The sequence below is a fragment of the Nesoenas mayeri genome (genome assembly GCF_963082525.1).
Source record: "Nesoenas mayeri genome assembly, chromosome: 20".
Taxonomy (NCBI): domain Eukaryota; kingdom Metazoa; phylum Chordata; class Aves; order Columbiformes; family Columbidae; genus Nesoenas; species Nesoenas mayeri.
In genome coordinates, this window is record NC_137569.1 from 3,338,899 (window position 1) to 3,360,390 (window position 21,492).

Here is a 21,492-nt window from a genome sequence, read left to right on the forward strand (position 1 = left end):
TGGCCTGGAGACCTCTGAGATGTGGACTCAAAATGTCCCCTTCAGCCACAGCGGACGGGACAGGGAACATGTGCCAGTCCAACAGACCCCACATCTGTCAGAGCCCTGGTATGAGGTGTGGGGGCTTTTCAGTGCCAACAGCAGCAGCCACAGGCTGCGGGTCCATGTCTGATCAGGGCTTGGGCCCCTAAAGCCAAAAGGCCCCCCCCGGTGTGTGAGGTGGCACCGGTCAGCACGTTCATGTGGTACCAAAAAAATGTGGCCGGGCTTCCTGTAGCTCCATCATTCCACTGCAAACTACCCCGTTACTGGTGTGGCGTCACCAGAAAAGCCTCCTGAGCTGCGTGGCGTGGGTCAGGACCTGGGGACACCGCAGTGTCAGATAAACCAGTTCCGTTTGTATCCAAATCCTGCCACGGGAATCCTCTTAATTATCCTTCTCTCAGCCACAGAGGATGTTTGTAGTTATAACACATTGCTTACGTTGATCTCTGAAGAGCGGTGTATGATATGAATGCTTTACAAGCTATAAAGACTATTATTATAAACCCTGGTTCATGTGTGAGGAAGCTGAGGCGCAGCACCAGAGAGCAGCTCTCCCCACATCACACCCTGCGCCTGTTCCACTCGGCAAACCGCACAACCTCGTGCCTTTGAAATTGCCACAACACTTCTGGGCTTGATCCCAAGCAGTTTGTCCCGTGTTCCCCATGAGCAAGACACCATGAGGGTCCCGGATCAGCCCGCAGGGACTGCAGGGAGGAGCCGCAGTTTGTCCCTTTCCACCCCGGTGTCGTGATGGATCGATGCAGTGTCACCCCCCCATGATGTGACTATCCTGCCCTCGGTGCTTGAGCCATGAGAAAATTATGTCATTAATAATCATTACGTAGATTTCTGCAACATCTTTCATCCGTGTTCTGAAGCTCTTTACAAACGCTCAGTAATTAAAGCTCATAAATTATAAATTGCATAAAAGGTACACGGGGATCTCTCAGGGCCGAGCTGGAGCCATCTCTTGGGCACGATGGTGCAGCTGATCGACACACCAACTGCGTTTTCTCTTTTGATGTTATTTTCCTTAGCTGATGCTCTTTGATACATTTGTGTACATGTGCCCAGAGGTTGGTTTGAGGATAATGAACTATTATATATGTTTTTTGCATAATTAACTGAATTATTTAATTGGCGCATCACCTAAGAGGCTGGTAATAGATCAAATATTCAAAAGGTGAGAAAATTTGAAAGAATGGGATGACTCAGGGACCACTAAATTAACATCTGCTGTCACAAAAGTTTGCACCCAGTCCTCTACAAACATGCATAATATAATAACTGACAGTAGAAAGAGAGCCCTAATAGAACCAGCCTTGTTCTCCAGTACACTACACACAGATTGCTCTTTATCTCCGTGTGACTGTGTGTGGTTAAAGGCTCTGGGTTTGCAGATCCAGCTTTAGGTTTCAATTTATACGTTGGAGTTGAAGCAGGACATGATGTATTAAGGAGTCCTGCTCTGCCAGGCTGCCCACATTGCAGCTGGTGGTAAAAATCTCATTAAATCTGCATTCTGGACACTCTTTCTGGCCTTACACGCTGATCCTGAGATTGCACTGCAACGTGATTTTGGGGTGGGTAAATTGTAGGCATCCCCATCACACTCGATGAGGAAGAGCTTCTATGTTGCAATTAACTTCCAAGCAGCAGCTCCTTCACCCAAAACCTCATCCAACCTGCCAAAGTCTTTGGGATAATTCAATTATCTCTGCATCAGATTCTAGATAATTGATGAAACCTCGAGCTACAAGCATGCTTGGCGTGAATTATATTTCCTGGACTGAAATTTTCTCGCTGTTCTGGGAGCACGCAGAAGGGCTGAAGCTGCAATCCAGTTAGTCACTCAGCCTTGGACCCTGGAGATCTGAACTGGAAGCACAAATAACATCAGGTTGTGGAGTTTTTAACAGAACGTGACAGTTTAATTAACTGAGCAATCAGTTGAAATATGACTTCGGGACATAGGTTGGCCAACATCAGAGGAGCTGGGGAACACCTCCCTGAATTAACATATACAAAGAAAATAAAAATGCCTCACTGCCTGCTGGTTTTTCCCTCTCCATAGTTAGAAAAATAAACAAACTTTAATATTTGAAAAGAACTAAATGGGATGTTCTTGTTTGGACAGACTTAATAAAGCAGAACAAGACTTTGTTGATAGCTTGGCCTCTTTGACTCGGATAATTAATCACAGGGAACTGCTTTGCTCAATTACAGCATTTAGAAAAACACGAATGTAACAAACCATGTTACAGGCTGCTGCCATTTCTCACATTTTGGGACAGCCTATTACTTTTTTTACATGTATTTACATGATGTCGGGATTCTATCTCATATATAGACTTCTTGATACTTTGGGAGTACAAATAATAAAAGCTATGACTACGGACTTTAACAGCCTAGACATTGATTCTCTGGAATCAATAATAATGTCCAAAATGTATAAGGAATCAAAGATGCCTTTGTACAGAAACACACTACAAGCTTATAAATCATATATTCTAAACACTTCCATTAGCATTGTTTAAAATTACCAAATATTATTTCAAAGAAATAATGAGACACTTTAGATGAAGTTGCAAAATAAGCAATACGAATACTAATCACTAAGAATGCAAGAATTAATGGTGGGAGAGAATGGGAGAGATGCGGCGCACACATCTGATGGTGCACAACGGGATGCCGGGGAAGCTGTAAAATGGAGAAGACACAAGAGATACCATCACAGCAGGGGTGCTCCCAAACTGCAGCGCAGCAGCTGCATTTACAGACTTGTATTTTTCTCTGTTTTTCAAATGGGAAAACAAGTGGCTGCATGTGCACATAAAATTCATCGCAAATTTGGATGTGGCTGACCTCAGTCCATTAGCCTTAATGGGAACGGGAGGGTTGGTTCTGGCTTCTCATCTGTGCTGAGGGTTTCAAAGAAGGGAATTATCCCACGTCCCAGCCTGGCATAAATTAACTGATTTTATTAAAACATTGCAATTCCTCCTTGTCTCTTTCCACTGAGCACATGCCCAAGGAGGAAGGTCTGTTCCTCCATACCTGGCTTTTGGGCACAAGGGGTGAGGGTTTTCTGTCTGACTCTCCGTGGGTGAGTGGGTGGGTTAAAACCTGAACCTTGAAGTCTAACATAGAACAAAATGGGGAGAAAAAGGGGAAAAAAAAGCCTCACTCCCAGCAGAAAGGGCTTTTTCTGCAGTGTTCATGCCACTCGGGAACTACTCTGGTTTACTGAAAACAAACTGGATCGTTCCTACCTTGTCTACCCAGGTGGTATCGCCAGCGTCGTGTGGGACTCACCTCAGATGACCTTTCGCCAATTCAGTGTTTTACCCAAATTCTTGGCCATTTATGGTGTTGTAAATAGTCGAATAAAACCAAGTTTTTAAAAAAAGATAAATCTAGTTTTAAACCACTATCTCTGCTGATATGGGGGGGGGGTTTTCAGTGTTTGTTTGTTGGTTTGGTTTTTCCCTTTTGTTTTTCTAAATTCTTCAAAGAGAAGGAGCAGCACATGGCAGTCAGATATTTCTGCAACCCAGGGATACTTGGGAAAAACAAGACCAGGTGTGATTTAGTTCCGTCAAAACTTTCCTGGAAATTACAGGAAAACAAACATCCCCAACACTTTTAAATGCAAGAAAAATATATGTTCCTCCGTGAAGCTCAACCGCTGTCCCCAGGTATAACCGCAGTGTTTTATGCCAGACTTTTTTGTCCGTGAATTCAGCTGTGAAGTGCAAATTGTTTGCCCAGCACTTTGCGCAGCCCCAGGGAGCCCCGCACCCCAAGGCAGCCGCCAGGAGGGGGTGCCAGGACCCCAGCTCTGCGCTACCAACCACACCGCACAGATCTCACCGGGGAAAGTCCGGCATCTGAGCCATCCTGCAAGGGCTGGGCTTAAAACACCAACCAACGCACCCTGGGGATGAACGGAAAGCTCCTTTTTCTCTTTGGCCAAAAGCTGCCCAAACACCGTATCTCTGTTTCAGCGGTAAGGGCAGTAAATGTGTGAAAGCCGCCTGAGGACATTAGGGCAGGAGAAATAGATTTTTTTGCTCTTTTTAATAAAAAGATGGGGCTCTTTTGGCTTGCGACTGGTGGTACCGCTCAGGGGGACAGCCGAGATGGAGGAAACTCCGAAATCTGCGAGGCACAAGCATAAGATATCAATTAGTGCTGCAAAACAAGCGGGACGTTTAGCAGGAATAAAACCTGGCTGACCCACGAAGTTTCAGAATGACTGTTATAAAAATCCATCTGCACTGGGAGGCGCAGCTTTTTTACCTAAAGCAAACCCAAATTCGCAGGCGGCCGTTCTGCCTGGCAACCCCCCCCCCCCCCCCCCCCCCCCCTTGGACAGTCTTTGGAGAAACCTACGGGATTAAAGAATAAAATTAACGTTGCTCGAACGAGCAGACCCCGAGAAACGAATCGCCCAGAGAGGGGCCGTGCGCTCCGGTGTGCGTTTTTAAATCCCCCCACGGTGAGACTGAGAAATCCCCCGCAAACCCGCAGCCCCCACGCGTGTCCCTAGAGCGGCAGCATCGCCGTCTGCGGCCACCTGCGCGGGGTAAAAATATTAGCGGTAGCGGCAGGAACAAAATGACTCTATAGGGGCCGCTCCGCAGCTGGGCAGAGCAAACCGCGGAAAAGCCCCCGAAACGTGTGCGCAGGTGAGGGGGACCCCGCTTCCCCCGCCCGCCGCGGGTGTCGCAACCGCGCCCGGGCTCAGCCGCGCCCCGCGGGAAGGGCGGGGGGAGGCGGCGCGCAGGCAGCGCGCAGGCAGCGCGCAGGGGGCGCGGGCAGCGCTGCCGGCCCCGCCGGCCGCCGCGCGCCGCGGTGGCTGCGCGGCCGCGCTGCGGCGCCGCCGATGCTGTCGGTGCCGGTGGCGGGCGCGGGGGCGGCGCGGGGCGCGGGCTCCCTGCCCCGCCGGCGCACCATGTGCAGCGGCGTCGGCTGCTTCTGGGCGCTGCTCTCCGCCGGCCTCCTGGCCGCCTGCGCCGCCGCCTTCCTCTCCCCGGCCTGGCTGCTGCCTCCCGGTCGCTCCGCCGCCGGTTTCGGTTTGCTGTGGCGCTGCACCGGGCCGCCCCGCAGCTGCCACGGCTCCGACGGCCCCGGCGGCTTCGGAGACATCCCCTCTGGCTCCTGGCAGGTGAGCGCCTCCCCCCCGCCGCGTCCCCCCCTCCTACCCCGAGGTCCCCGGCATCCCCTCCACATGCCTCAAGCTCCCTGGCATCCCCCATCACCTCCCCGGCATCTCCCCTGCCCTTCCCTGGGCTCCCCGGTATCCTCCCTGTCTGTTCTGGGCTCTCTGGTATCCCCCCATCACCTCCCTGGCATCCCCCCGAGGTGCCCTAAGCTCCCTGGCACCCTCCCAACCTCCCTCCTACATCGCCCCAGACCTGCCCCACACTGTCAGTGTCTCTCTGTCCTTCTTACCTCCTCAAGGTCCTCCTGTCATCACTTCAACACGCCCCGTTCTGACCCAGGTTTCCCCCACATCCCCTCATCCTGTCTCCCAGACCTGCCCCAGCATCCCTGTCCCACCCTGAGCATCCTCGGCACCCCCCATGCTGCCTCCAACCATCCTCTGCATCTCCCCATGCTGCTCTCAAGTGTCCCTTTCATCCCCCGCATCACTCCATCCTACCCCTGAGCATCCCCTCAGCACCCCCTGTGTGTCCTGTGGTCCCCGTGGGGCTGCATCTCTTTTTGGGATGCTGCAGGGAAACCTCCCGGGTGCTTTCGTGCCTGTGTGGCGGTCAGTGCAGCCTGAGCGTGGCCGTGGTGTGTGTCCTTTCCTTTTATTCTTACCTTCTCACCCTGAGGTTGTGACTGTGATTTCACTACTACCACTGAAAACACACAAGGTTTGACTTGCTCCAGGTCGCTTCATTGCAGAAACCCCAACATGAGGGGTAAATCCCCAAGAGGTCGTGGCTGTGCTGGGCACAATGGGTGTCAGGAGCTGAATTTCTCAGCCTGCCGTGAAGCTGCGCTGTAATCTTTCCCAGGATGGCAGGTCTGCGTGCGGTTCCTTAAACCCTGTCATGGTCCTTAAAACTGTCATTGAAGGCAAATATTGTGAACTGCAAAGAAAAGAACCGGCTGCATAAAATCCTTCCTATTTATATAAAAACGTGCAAAAATGCTGTCATTTCCATGAGCTGGCCTTTGTTCAGAAGTTTTTGCAAACGTAAATCAGATAAACACTTCCAAGTAATAACAAACTTTAAAGAGTGAAGTTCAGCAGTGACTCATTTGAACAACCTCAGCCATCTAATAACCTCTGAAAACACTTTAGATCCAGAAAATAACATAACACAAAGCCTCTGAACTCCTGAGCTGTGGCTGTGGTAAGCACAAATAATATCAAGGTACCAAGTGGAGTTTACAGGGGATTTTGGCGACACATCCTTGTCACCTTTATTAATGCCACCCAAATAATTCATGAACTGCAAACAGTGCGGTCTCTTTCAGGGGAAAGTGCTCCCCTACCAGCTTTCTGCCATGATGAGTATGAGAATACCTGTTGTGATGGTTATTTGATGAGGTGGAACAGAATAGAATAAAATATCCCTGACAGCTTTGCTAAGGCTGGCAACAGCTTTGGCTCTCGTGCACGAGCAGCCTGTGAATCCGCACGCCTCGGTGCTCAGGACAGGGGGAGCTGAGCGCTGCGAGCCCCGGCCAGTTCAACCAGGAGATTCTCCTCTTCTTGAGAGACAAGGAAATAGCGACTCTTTTTTTCTTCGCTTTCAGAACTCGTGACATTCATTTCCAATCTTTCAAGCAACCTTGTGGGCAGCTCCTTCTTTAAATGAAAGCCAAGAGCCTAACGTGGATGGGAATCCGGGAGCTTTTGAAAACAGCCACCAGGTTTTTGCTGAAGCGGTGGAGGCTGGCGAGAAGGGTGTGAAACTGTGAATATGGGGGGGCAAAAGAAGCAAAAACCAACACAGGGATGAGGAGGTCTTCTAGCCAAAGCACATCTGGGGAGATGAGGAGAGCACATCTGGGGAGGATGCTGACAGCATACCCAGGAAAGGATGCTGAGAGCACACCTGGGGAGGATGCTGAGAGCACACCTGGGGAGGATGCTGAGAGCACACCTGGGGAGGATGCCCACCTGCAGCACACAGGGGCTGGGAGCAGCCCGCAGCCGGGATGTCCATCCCTGGGGAACATTGTTCTTTTTGTTTCCTGAAACATGCACGCTTAGCACGTTTCGAATATTTCCTTGTTCAAATCTGCCGATTTGATGAAGGGGTGGGGGAGCGTTCAGCCCTGCAAATGATCGCTAATGCCAGTTGTGTGTTTGCACTTGGGGGATTATGTTAATCATGCTACAAATGATGCTTTGAATCATGTCTAGAGGTTAATTAACATGCCTTTCTTCTCTTAAGAGGGCCTTCATGTCTGCTTAGAGTTGCTGGCTTTTTTCTGCTTCCTTTCATAATTACTTTGCAGCTCTTTAATATCACGGGTACCTTTAATTTAACCCTGTGAGTGCTCAAGCTGTTGGGGCTTTGCGCCGTGCTCAGCATCACGATGGTTATTTGATGGGGTGGGATATAATAAAATATCCCTGACGCCTGGAGATGTTGTGGCCGGGCTGTCTTGTGCAGACCGAGACTTTGCAGGAGCTGATGGCAACTTGGGAGAGTCTGGCTGGAGCCAGGTGAGGAGAGAGGAAGGTGATGGTGATGTTGGCCAATTTATGAGCAAGGCTCTTACACGAACAATTAATGGAAAGGAGGGACCAGAGCTGTCAGAGCTGGAGAGCAGCATCCCAAGGGATGCATGTGCTATGGGGAAAGGGAGTTGCTTTCAGGAGGCCAATGGGTTGAGCTGGGAAAAACAGGTGAGCTTTTGAGCTCCAAGCTGCTTTGTTGCATCTCACTACCTTTTGCGGTGCCAGATCCCTGTGTGGATGCAAAATAGTGCTTTATCCTGAGCTAATGTATTCTATTTTTCAGTGGGAGCATTTGGCTCATGGGTTCCCATCTCCGTGCTGCACTTCGGAAGCTAGTGCTGCTTCATTTCAAATTGCTATTTTTATTTTTCCAGATAGCCTCCAATTATTTTCAGGCTTTGCCAAGCATATAATCTAAAACAACAAAAGAGCTGATCAGTCCATGGTATTCAGGTTAAAGCCACATGGACCATTTGCCAATGAAGCCAGTGATGCCTTGCTGGAGCAGAGCATGAAAGGACCCACTCAGGACAGGGTGAGGGCTTTGCATGGCCCCAGGAACTCCCTGGGTGGGTCTTTCCTGGGTTTTTGCCCATAACAAGACTTGAAAAGATTCATCCTAGTGAAAATGCACAGTAAACCTGCTTACCTTTTGTTAGAAAACGCTGAAAGGTTTCATAAACCTTCATTGCTGGTTTCTCGCTCTGTCAGTTCAGCACTGGGTTCCTGACATAATCCGACGTTTGCCTGTTGGGGTGAGATTTGTGGAGATACGCAACAGCCCTGTTCCCAGTGAAAAAGTGCATGAGTGATGGAGGTGGGAAGATATTTGGGAAATCCATCCCTCCTCTTCTAGCACAGGCCCTGGCACAAGGAGAGCTCAGCGTTTTGGGAGCTCCCAGCCTGCGACGTGACCCAAGCAGGGAGCCATGTGCGAGTCTGGCTCTGGAGCAGAGTCTGCTCAACTCCCAGAGGCCGTGTATCAGGCCAGCGTGTTAATTTGGGATTATCAGCAAATCAACTTTTAGCTTTTCATCCTAAGAACTTCCCAAGAGAACAGATCCTTCCCAGCTTACCCTGTCTAGTTTGATTTTTAATTGCACTTACACAACCTTGGCAAGAGGTGCAAGTGCTCAGCAAGTCTTGAAATCACCATCCTCCGGTTTATGCACATTATTTTGCAGTAGACGTTATCTCCTTTCATTAGCCACCCAGAGTTCTTTGACCTGCATTAACAGAACAGAAAATACCTGGGGTTGGGGAAACCTGTAATTCCTGGGCTCTGGCCCTGTGCTTCAGTGCCTGAGTAGCAAACCATAACCAGGACTCACTGACCAGTGAGCCGCTCATCACTAAACTGGGCTGAAATGGGTGTTGAGACAGGACCAGCTTATGGGTGGGCCATAAAAGATCAAGTTGATGGAAAATACAGGCAGGCTGCTCCCTAGATTATTTCTATCAGCTCTGCCACGTGGACTGAACGTTGCGTTTCCCCTTTGTAGGGCCCCGAGCGAAGTCCGGCTCTGGGTGGTGGGGACATGGCAGGGACGTTTTGATGGTGGGACATTCCCTCCATCCTCTGGAGGCTGCAAGTCCCGCTCCCTGCAGGCTCTGTGAGGAGAAGCCAGATGGCAGAGCTTTGTGACCTGCGAGGCACTGCCTGGCCCAGGATGATGAGCCCAGCTTGGCCACTTGTGCTGGGAAGGGGCTTATCCCAAGGAAGGATAATAACAGAGTGCGAGTAAGAAGGTCTGATCTGGTAGCCAGTGACAGCGCACTGCTTGCTGCCTAATTAAAATTTCATTAAGTTGGTTTGCATCCCTTGATGGAGGTCACAGGCACACCATTGATGTGCTAATGTCTTACTTTTTCCCTTTTTTTTCCTCTTTCACCACTATCCATCACCCTCTTAGATAAAATAGTGCCATTAGAAACTGCTTTCTAGCATCCCTGGATGGAAAAGCACTGGAAGAAAGACAGCCATAATTCATCAGACATATTATCTGTCCCTTATTTTCTCCCTAATTAAAAAAATGCCCCCCCCCCCCCTTTTTTTCCCCTTGAACCAGTTTGGGCATTAACCGCTCTGGTGTTTTTGTTGAATACCCTGATTAGCTTGAAAGTGGAAAAGTGTTACTTGGAAGGCCAGGACTGGCTAAGCTATGTCTGGTTTTTTGTTTGCTTTTAAAATTTTGTTTATGAATTCTGTGCATGAGCAGCTAAATCTGGGCTGGGGAGAAATACCCCCCTGCATGTGCTGCGGCGCAGGCCGGTCCCCATCAACCAAATCCTTCATTTGAAGGATGCAGACTGGAGCGTCGCTGGCTCCTCTGCATCCCCGTGCCCCAGCACACACCACTCTGGCTCAGGGGATTCTTAGACATCAGCCACCTCCCCGGCAGCACCGTGCCTGGGGCTGTATGTGTTACTGCCAGGCTGGTTTGGGGAGCTTGGAGCCGCTCCCACCGTTCCCATCAGCTGCCATGGGACAGGGGACAGCATCTGCACGGGAGCGGGGTGGAGAAGGAAGATCAAATAGGAAGGAGACGGCTCTCAGATGGCGCCGAAGGGAAGGTAATTGCCAGGGAGGAGAAGATGAGGGTGTGTGGGATCCTCTTCCTGGCGGTCGCTTTAATGCCGACCAGATGGCGGATGTTTGTTTCTGTGACTTATGTGGGGGAAATATGAACAAGCTGCGAGGCTCGATCCACCCACCCCTGCGCACGCAGCGTCTCCCGCAGAGGCGGCCGCCTCTCTTGTGCCCAGGTGGGTCATTCCTGCTTTTTACCAGGATCTCTTGCACCTTTGCCGGAGGAGCAGGCACTGCTGTTTCAGGTGCGGGGCACTCACCAGTGAGGTGTAGATGAAATCAGGGGGTTTAGGTCCCAGTGCAAAACTCACGGGAAGCTTTGGGGAGCGAAGGACCTGGTGGGCACGTGGTGCTGGTGGCAGCAACTCCTGGGGCGCAGGGACATGCGGGGACCCGATCGGGCACTGGGGTCCAGAGGAGGCAGCTTTGCCGCTCCAGCGCTGCTGTTGCCCTGTGAATAGATACTCTGAGTGTTTGCACTGATCCTTGCCAGCCCTCTTTATTTGCCCTCCCACAGGCGGTGGCGACCGCTTCTCCTCTAGCAGGAGCCCGACCAGGGCCATTCTGAGCCACACAGCAGAACCAGACCCAGCTGCCAACATCTGCATCCACTTCCCAGCATCAGCCCCTGGGGTGGCCTCTCGGGTCCTCACCAGCACCACTGCAAATTCCAAAACCCAGGTCCCCACACAGCACCTCCATCCAGCACTGGTGTGTCTTTTAAGCTAGGTTAAAAACCCTGGTGTCCATTCAGTTTCTGCCTCTCCAGGTACAGCACTATCCAGTTTAAGCCTAAAACATCTTCTCTGAAGGAATATTTAATCACACAGAGCTCTGAGGAAGGGACTGCATGTGAAAAAAAGAGAATGGTTTGATTCATTTTGCCTCCTTTTCTCTTACAGTTGCTTTTACAGGCATTTTTGTCCCAGCTCACTCAAGGTTTCTCAGACCTTTTCTCCCTCAACAGACACCCCCAGAAAGCCAGACACACGGTCACCTTCACTCTTTCTTTTCCTCATTTAGCCTATTTCCTAATTATTTAGGCTATTTATTTTCTGCTTCCATTTGCAAAGATGCTTAAGCATTTGAGCAGGGCTGAAATACCCAATACTTGCCTTCAGCCTCCTGCTCTGGGTACCACAGGGCCCATCTGGGATGGCAGCTCTCAGGGTTGGTCAAATTCCAATTAATAAATTGCATTAATAAACTAATGTGCATCATGGTGTGACCCAGCGCACAGGACGCGATGGCAGGAGCTTTGCCAAGTTGGCTTTCTCCACCAAGCCACACACCGGGCACCATTTCTCAGCACTAACGCATTGGACTGGACCATTTTTTCTCCCTTTGCCCTTTTCACTTTAAACTGTAAAAATTGTGGATGCTGCTTTCAAAAGATGGGTTCACTTTTACAATTTTCATTAGGGATAATAAGTGATTCTTCCCGGGATGGTCATTGTATAACATTTTAATTTTGATTTTTTTGGTGAATGAAACAGTATTTCCAGCAGATTTATTGCTTGGTGAATGGCACAGCCACGGCGCACGTCAGACCTGTAAAATATTAAAATAACGTGTAGGGGATTGTTGTTAATCGGAATTTATTATGCTACATAAAGCCATATTTACAGGCCCACCAGGGGACTATTAATTTGTTTGGGGATAAACAATTAATCTCCCTGGGAGTGGGAGCAGAAAATGTGACACAGTTTTATGTCTTTCCCAGCGCGGCAGAGGCGAGATGGGTCACAGCCCCAGGGTCCCCGGGGGGTCACAGACACGGGTCTGCGGTGCTGGGGGAGCTGCAGCCACGTCCCGCCGCTCCCTGGCTGGTTTTGCAGTGGGAGCCGTGCTCTCTGCTGGGATAAATGGGCTTTTTCCTGCCCCAGCCTGAGCTGGGCTTTCACAGACGGCCCCGATGCATCCCGTTTGTTCTACCCCCCCATCTATTTTTGGGTTTCAGCCTTTGTATCCTATTTCCTGCATGCTTTCCTTTCCGCTCAAGATGCAACAGGCACAAACAGGGAGGGAGAGGGAGGTGCTGCGCAGCTGGGAGGAGAGGGGTTTTAGCTGCTACTGTTGGTACCTTTGCTCCGTGGACTTCTTCAAACTTAAGCCTTGTTATTTTTCTTCGGAAGCGTCTGTTTGATCTGCAGGTGCGATTCCAGTGCAGGGCAGGAGCACTTGGGATAATTCCCAGCCAAGGCCCTGGAAAAGTTACAACAAAAGCAAAGTTTCTGTTTTACAAGAGCTTATCCAGTGTTTTGGCAAGCAATGTCAAAGCATTAGGGAAAGAACTTCACACCTTGTGCTCAAGCATCCCTGGCCATTGCACACCAGGGTAATGTAGGGGCCAGACTAACACCACCAGCTTGCAACAAGGTCTTGCAATCTGCCCTGAAATGCCTCAGGCCTTTCTATATTGCCACCTATTTCGGGGCAGCTTTGCCACCGACGTCCCTTGTGCCCCACACCAAACCGCTCTCCTTCACTCCATCTGCCCCCAGAGCTGCCCCACAGCTGTTCAGTGGCTCAGCATCCCTGGCCCATGTGGCAGAAAACAAACCTCACCATTTACCTACACCTTGCCTGCACAAGTTTTGACACATCTATTCAAAATGAGACCTTAGTTCTCTCTGCCAAGGCTTGGTTGAATTTGTTCATATTTTGGCCACCACTGTGCACACCAGGGTGCTGCTGGCCCTGGGACCCCACAGTCTCGCTGCCACCTGTATGAACCCCGATGGCATTTCCCAAACCAGACCCAGCTCTTTTTTCAGTGTAACACTCACCTGCACCCATCCTGTTTGTGCCTTTTTCCTTGGCGCTATGTCCTGAAGAACATCTTTGCACCTTTCCACAGGGATTATCAGCCTGAGCAGCTCATAGGTTGTTTCCAGCAGGAGCTGTGAGTTTTTAGGGGATTTGTGCTGCCATAATTAAGAAGAACCTAGATCATTAAAAATAATATGCTTCACACAAGAGAGGAACAAGCCTGCTTCCCAAGACCCCTTTCTGCTGAAAAATTCATCGCTCTAAATAATTAATGGTCCTCGCAAAGGAGGATGGTTTTGCCTGTTGCCGGGTGGAACGTGGAATTCAGACGCTGGGCAGAGTAACAGTTATCCTGCTTTTTTTTCATAAGTCCGTATTTCCTCGCTGTGCTGCTGCCCTGGGAGCAGAGGGGCTGTGGCCACTCTCCCCATGGGGCCACGTGCCAGGATGCTCAAGACTTAATGGTGAATTTAAACAACAGAAGGTGGAAGGGAATGGGTGCGAGAAGCCGCCCATGGTGGGTCCCCACTTCTCACTTCAAGAGGGGAAATGCGTGGGGAGGTGTCGTGGGGACGGTGGTGGGGATCACCTCGCTGACATCCCGCGTGTCCTTGCAGACGAGCGCCGTGCTGTGTGCGGGCGGCTGTGTCCTGCTGGCCCTCAGCTCGCTGCTGGCCATCGTCGCCGTCCTGCTGCCCGGCGGAGCCTGCGAGAGGAGAGTCTGCACCCTGGCTGGCTACATGCAGACAGCAGCAGGCAAGTGACGGGGACTTCGCTCTTTGGGGTGGAAAGATGGGGTTTCTCTGGGGTGCTGCCCGGTTCACAGCATCCTGGATCTCAGCAGCAAGAGGCACTTGCAACCCCTACCCATGGCTGAGAGAAAAAAAGAGATCAGCCCTTTGCTTTAGCAGTTGCCTCCTGTATCCATGCTTACAAAATCTATTGGGAAATCACCTCCACCCAAATACGCAGCTCTGTTTCAGAGCTGAGGTGCAGGTCCTGCTCGCTGCCCCCTGCTCAGGCTCTTGTGTAGGGCAGGGGCTGCAGGGAGACCAGGCTGCCTGTGGGCAGGGTGCTGCTGAACCTCCAGGCTCTAGTAGGTGCCTCCAGTGCCTCCAGTGAAGCTTGCGGTCCCATTTGGGGCCATCTTTGCGGTTAAGCCTCTGGAGAGATTTCCCTCTCTCAGCCTTACAGCTGCAACAGGCTGTTGCTCAGCCTGTCCTGCATCCCCCCCCGCAGCACTCTTGGTGCTGCATTTGCTTATATTTCCATTGCAATTGCTTGTACTTCAGCCTTGGAGAAGCACTAAGGCAGGGGAGGAGGCAGGGGAAGGTCTGTCCCCATCCCGTGCTCCCTGCCAGGGGACAAACCCCCCGCTGAGAGCAGTCTCCGCTGCGGGGAGCCGTGTCTCCGGGAGCTGAACTGTTGGACTAAACAACCCCAAATTCCCCAGCGATGTCCCTGTAGCTGCACTGGACACAAGCCATGACAGGAGATTAAACCGCCCATTCGTGTCTGTGCCCGAGAATAAACTCCTTTCTTTGGAGAAATCCTTGGGGCCGGCCAGACTTCGCTGTCTGCCCAGCAGCATTCAAGCGGCTTTTGGGGGAAATCCTGTTACGTGCTCTCCTCGCCAGGGCTGATCCCGCGGGAGCCGATTTGGGAACAGATGGAGGGGCCTGGCCCATTGGCCACGGCTGCTCCAGCTCAGCCGGGCTGCGGGTGGGCACCGGCAGCTGCACGTCCCCGTCCCCATCGCGAGTGACGGGTGCGTCACTTGAAGGCCACAATTTGGGGATTCCCATCACCTCTCTGTATTGTTTGGTGACAGCGGGCAACGGGTCCCTTGGGTGCGGGGCAGAGGAGCCCCATACCAGCAGGTCTCAGCCCCAACCTGGGGACAGTTTGGGTCACTGGGAGGTGGCTCGTGGTGGCCTTGCAGGTGGTGTCCTGTGCAGGAGGTAAGTGGGATGGAAAGGGGTGACCCTGCCCTACCTTTTTCCATGGGGTTGGCACATCCCTGCCGTGTCTGGCTCTGCAACGAGAGACAAGCGGATGTAAAGCAAAGGATTAGGAAGAGTCTGTGGAAAGGAAACTGACTGTGGCAGATAAATACAAATGAGGCGCTCTGAGGGGTTTTGGTAATATTGAACAGGCTGTAAATAAACTGTAGGCTCTAAGCATTATTGACAAATGAAAATTTACTGGGTACGTTCGAGCAAGCTAATGGGTTGCTTTAAACCCTGTCAGTGCCTTGCTAAGCATTTTGTATTGCGCTTTTTAATTTTGGTTTGCTATGGATTAATTCCCATTCAGAGTCAGGCAGCCCTGAGTCAACAGAATTAAATGGTTTAATGTATTTGGATTCAGAAATGCTGCCCCCCCTCCAGTTTCTCTCTCTCTTCCCACCCCCAGGAGGAAGCTCTTAATTAGAAATCAGCTGCAGCCCAGCAAGAAGCTGAGTGACAGCAAGAGAAACTCCTCCCAAAAAATCACATTATCTCAGAGAGAAAAGCAGGGGTTTTAGGGTCGGTGAATTTATATGGAAGAGAAAGGAAAGCTGAGCAAGGCCATGAGGTTTAGTGGAGCAACTTTTGATGGGGGGACAGCTTTGTCCCCACTGCTAAGTCAGCTCTACCAGGGGAACCCCTGTAAAACCACTATGAGATGCTGGCAGAGCAGTGGGAGGGAAGAGGGGGGCACATTTCTCCCAAATCCCAGGTTTCCCTGGAGCACAGCAGGTCCCACAGGCACCTTCCCTCCACCTCCACCCTCACTTTCCCCCTGAAAGCCAAATTTTGCTCCGGTTTTCCCATCCCACAAAAACAACTTGAGCTATTTTGCAGAGCACCAAAGGGATGAGTAAATAAACTTAATACTATAAAACACTGAATCAGGCAATCTAATCTCCCAATAAAGAGCCAGGTGCATGAAACATGCCAAAATATGCCTGACAGAGCCGGAATCCATCCCCACAGGCTCTGCACCGTATCAGACGGACACCCTGACCCACACTCGCATAAATCCAAGCACAGAACCACACAAGACCCAGTCCTAAGAGCAGCCCCACAGCGAGGGGCAGTCAGGCTCAAGCTGTGCCTTTAACATTTTCCTGCTATTTTATAGAGATCCAAGTTGTGTCTTTTCCAGCCCCAGAAGGAAGGAAAATAGAAACCTCATGCAGATAGAGAAGAGCATTAATTGCAGACACAGACACGCCATCAGGGTTCAGAGCTGGGCTAATTGCCACCATACGTTGAACACATGATTCTTGATGCTTGGCACCCACCTCTTAGAAAAACACAACATATCCGCACAAATGACAAGAAGATGATCACTAATGAAAGAGTAAATGAGCAGCAGAGCAACAGGGAGAGAGGGAAGGATAAAATACAGAACATTTTCTCAGCTCTCACACCCTACAAGCAAAATCAAAGTTGCCCTGAGAGATTAGAGATGGGGCTCGCTCCCTGAGCATGGTGCCAGCTCACTGAAATTAAACTTCTGCTCTGATATGTGCTCCTAAACCTGCACAGCAGCATCTCCAGAAAGCTGGGGTGGCTGAGCTGGCCCCATTTCTATGTGGGGCAGCCCCAAACCCCAGCTGCAGCTCATCGCTGCTGATCAGAGGGGTCCAGGGAGGGCACATGGGTGCACAGCTGAGATCCTGCCACAGTCGTTTGTCAGCAAAAGCCTCTTTGTTGGTGTTTTAAGTATAGGAGTTTATTCCAGGCACAAATGTCTCCTACCGTCCAGGGCTGTAAGGGAAGGGGATCTTCTCTGGTGCTGGTTGTCCTCTACAACCTCTCCAGTGGCTTCCAGGTGGGACCGAGGGAAGGATAATGGGTCTGCTGTTAGATTGAGCTGCTGGCGACCGGGCTCTGGCACCAAAGCAGATTGTGTCTGCTGCTTAGGGAACACAATGAGCCTTCGTAGGCAGGCAGCAGGGACTCGCAGCCTCCCTCCGCAGCTCCTTTTGCTACCCTAAAAGCCTCGATAAAAACCAGGACTGTGTTGCTTTATGGAAGCTTTTCACCGTGCACTTTTCAGGCAAAGGGTTCTTGCTCTGCTGGCGAGTGGTGCTGGATCCATTGGCAGTTAGTAACTGGGTGCACCCCCCGTCGCCCCATGGCTGCTGATCCTTTCCCTGATCCCTGAGACGTGCCAGCAAAGTGGCCTGACAGGAGGGGGCTGTGGAGCTTTGCACCTCGGCGAGGACACGGGCACAATGGAGCCTGAGGGACGCCTTTCGGGGCAGTTTTGCATTCACCCCACGCTGCTCTCTGTCTAATCCTACCACCATCATCTCATTGCTCAAGACAAACCCAGTGCTGAGGGCAAATGATCCTGACCTGCCCGGGCCTTTCTAATGCTCTTTTGGTTTCAAAAAGCAATTTCACAGCATCACTGCGACAGAATCAGAACAGTCTTAAGGCTCCAGCAAGACAGGCAGAAACCCCCAGTTACACAATTCCCTTACTTAGCTGCACTTTAATCCCAAGTTTCATGGTAGTCCCAAGAGCTTCGTCTTGCAAAAATTGATTGCATTCTGCAGCCAAGATCCTTCTTGCTGGCAGAAGCTTTTCTGTTCTCCCTTTGTCTTTCTCTGGAAAGAGCAACACTCCTGTCACAGCTGGGAGGAACCGCATGATGCTCATCACTGCCTAGGTCATCATTGCCATCTTCACCCCCTCCCCTCCACATTTCACACCTTGTCCTTGCAATAGAGACAAGCGACCAACAACATCTGAAGCCCTGGTTCCTTCCCCAGTGCAAGGCTTTCCTCCCCCTGCTTTCTTTAATTACATTAGCAAAGTCAAAAAGCTGCCTTTGGCACGTTATTATTCAGTCAGTGAACTCTCACTAATTCCTGACACAACTAATAAATATCTGATGGTAGGAGCCCGCTGCTGGGGCGCTGCAGAGGGGTTTCTGTCACAGCCCAGCCCGAGAGGTGCTTCACGCTGGCGCCAATATTGCTTACGCCTGGCTTGGCACATGCTCTCATTTTTTATTCACTTGCATCGATGCAAATCCTCTGATTTGCTGCATTTTTTCCCCCATTTGCTCCAGAATTCAGCTCAGTAAAACCCATCAGCATGCTGGGCCTTGGGCCAGTGTGTCCTGGAGCTCCTCTGAACCCTGCGGAGATGCTGGGCACCAGCACCCGAGCCCAGATGACATTATTCTACCATGTTTAAGAATCTGATGAATTCCCATGTTAAAAGCAGCACCTGACCTTTTTTTCACGTCTACCTCCCATCTGGGAGGTGTCATTTGCGAGGACGTTGCAGGGAACAAAATGAACTTGCCAGATCTGCAGATCGACGAGCGTGAAAGTGGAACCACAAACATCAACTCCAGCCTTTCACCACATGAAATTTTTACTTCTGCTGAAACAGTAATTTCTCCACACTCACTTCAGTGCATACATGCGAGTGACAGATCATCTTGGTTCGAGAGCCATTTCGTTATTTCACTTTTAAAACCTAAAATCTTCAGCGGAGAGCCAGACCATTAAACTTAGCAGTAGAAGGGCTGGCAGCTTTCCTAACGGCCAGGCTCTGTGCCACAGGTTAAGTGTAGATTAGCCTTCCCCAGGCTTTAAGCTCATTCCATACAAGGTGCAGAGCTGCTGAAAGAGAAGGGGCCAGATCCTGGCTGTGCCACACAGCAGCTGAGCCCCACATCAGAAAGAAGCTAGGGATTCATTTCCATTTGGACAGCTTGCCTTCTTCTGTTTAGTTCTCAAAATATGCTTTGATTTTCTCCAGGTGTGGCTTTGCCATTTGGCACAAACCTGCCGACTTGGTGGCTTTGCCCTCCCTTCAGGCCAGGCCTGGCTAGTGCTGGGAGCAGCGTTATTTCTCAGTAGTCTCGTTTAGAGAATAAACCAGCCATGCCCTTTCATGGGTTTCTTGGCGAGGAGCAATACATTTCCAGTGGCATCAATGACAGAAGCAATATCCTTTCATTGCTGTCATTGGAAAAGAGCAGTTTCATGCTGCAAGAAAAAACTAGTTCGCTTGTACAAAACATATTTTCTGTTCCCTTAAACCTGGGGAAATCCTTGTCGTGTTAATGTGTGGCTGAATTGCTTCTCTTTCAACAGTTCTCTTAGGGATTTGAGTTTAGAGACCAGTTATTGCACTTGAATGCAGTAACAGTCCATTAAAAAAGAAGTATATTTTGTAAATAATAGCAGTGCTTTGCAATAAATGGGAACAAAAAAATAACAAGTGCCCCTGAGGAAACACCAGCCTGCCCCAAGCACCCCAGCACTGTGCCATAGCCGAGCCTTTCAGATGGGAAAACCACACTCCGATTTTACAGGGAATTTGCTTCTCTTTGCCTGTGCTCAGTTTGCAGGCACTTGTTCCATCTTCTACAATGCAGGACATTTACCCGATTCTAGCATTTCCAAGGTACCAGCATGAAGCTCAGGGGTGCTATTGGGGCGCTCTTCAAGCCATACCTTTCCAAACAGGCTCGCTCATGTCAGTTTTTGGGGAGAGATGGCTTTGATTATGGTTCACCTTTCATGGGACTTAACTGCTTATTGGTCTTTCTTTCCTTGCAAGGTCAGGCCGCTGGTAGCACAGGCAGGACGTGATAAACGGGATCCTGAAAGGCTTCAGAGCATCTCTCATTTAATAGCTGTCATTAACAGCATGCCCACAATATTGGGAATAAGCATGTCTCTTTATCTCCTTCCTATATGATTACGTGCTTCAGCTGATGTTTCCCTTCATAAATGATTTGACTTTTCCCTTTTTCCCCCTGGCTTGCCTCCTGTTTGTATCTGCTGTTGCTGGGAAGATGGAGACAGACCCTTGCAGCCCCCATCCAGGACCACCTGGCTATCCTCCCTTGCTGTGGGGAATGGAGCTCCTAGCTGAATTTCATGCATCCCAAAGCAATTGTGTAGAGGTCACCTCATCTTTATTGACTCATCCATCTGGACTGAGTGTATAATGTAATACCAAGAAAAAAACCCAAGCCTCCCCATCCTCTCTGACACTGACAGGGAGCTGGGGACTGTCATGAGCAGTTTCCAGCTTGTTCTGCTCAAGAGAAGGATGCGTGCACTTCAGGGAGTCTTGGTCAGCCCCAGTGTCCAGCCTTCTGTCTATGCTGGAAGTTTTTGCCCTGTTACAATCTACTAAAACATGGAAGCACAGAAGCAGCATGGAAGACAGTGTCTGGTCTTGGCGTCAGACAAATATTTGCTGAGCTGGTTGGATCCTGGCTGTAATTTAACAGGCAGCCAAACGCGGGGCTGTCAGGACACCGAGCAGGGCAGCGCAGAGCGATGGGAGCAGCCAGTCCGCCCGCCTGCCAGCAGCAACGTGCTGCCCTGAAACCTCAAGGTTGAGATCAGTTTGGGGTGAAGCAGTGAGCCCCCAAATGCCTCAAAATCTGTTTTCTTGAGATTAGATGAAGCTCATGCTATCTGTAGATCCGCCTGGGAAGTCATTACGGGGACTTGCTGCTGTTGTACAGCGGAGATATGTTGGCCTGGCCTTGGTGAGCAAGGTGATAAATCTGGGCTGCAGCTGCTCGCTGTCCTTTGTGTTGTTGCAAATTGCCCAGGCAGTTGTCAATTCATCAGCCAGCCCTGCTGTAAGAGACGGCAGGCATGCACACAGAGTTTCCCTGAGAAGGGAGCTGTGAAAGCCTGATAAAATGGGTTTTTCCAATACCTCCAGCCCTGGGTGCCTGGGACAGACCCTTCGTTGGGATGTGGGTGTTTCAGTCCTGCTTTGCTTGCTCTAGATGAACATTTGGCTTCAGCATCCTGAATAACAGTGCTGTGCGATCTGGGCTGCTGGGTGAGCTGGGGAGCCAGACCTGAGCACAGACATGTCAATGGTGGCCCTGGGCCAGGTCCTGGTTCCTTTCCCTGGTGGAGGTGTCTGTCCTCGTGCAGGCACGTGGCACAGCTTCCAGGTGAGAGCTGCTTCGGAAATCTCTCGTTCCGCCTTCCCGTCTGAATCTATGCTGAGTCGTGTTTCTTTGCTGGGAAGGAACAGATCTGCTCGGAGGAGGAATTTACCCCGCACTGAGTGTAAACACAGATGGAAACGTGGTGAAGCCCTTTTCAAATTGAAGGGAATAAATTTGTTTAAAAGACTGAACATCTGGGGCGGTGAAAGAGCAGGTGAAAAACTAACCCAGGAAAGGCCAGTGATGCTAAGGGATGGCTGTATGGGGAGAGGGCACACACTGTCGGGTAGGGAAGGGTCCAGAGTGGGGAAATTACCCCAAAGAGCACCAGAAGGCTCCTGCAAGGTTACATTTTCAAATCTTTTAAAGACTCCTTTTGGTTTGTGGTTTTGTTTTTTGCATCCCAGGCTCTTCAGATGGA

The 21,492-nt window shown here is 50.6% G+C and overlaps 1 protein-coding gene across 1 annotated transcript in view; it reads left to right on the forward strand.

Moving 5' to 3' along the window:
• Positions 1-4,936: 4,936 nt before the first annotated feature.
• Positions 4,937-21,492, forward strand: part of LHFPL7 (LHFPL tetraspan subfamily member 7) — a gene marked incomplete at both ends in the record, with an annotated part of 54,120 nt that continues 37,564 nt past the window's right edge. Inside the window, 2 exons of the mRNA XM_080357282.1 lie at positions 4,937-5,218; positions 13,742-13,880. Of these exons, the coding sequence (XP_080213408.1) occupies positions 4,937-5,218; positions 13,742-13,880 (421 nt within the window). The remainder of the gene's footprint in view (positions 5,219-13,741; positions 13,881-21,492) is intronic.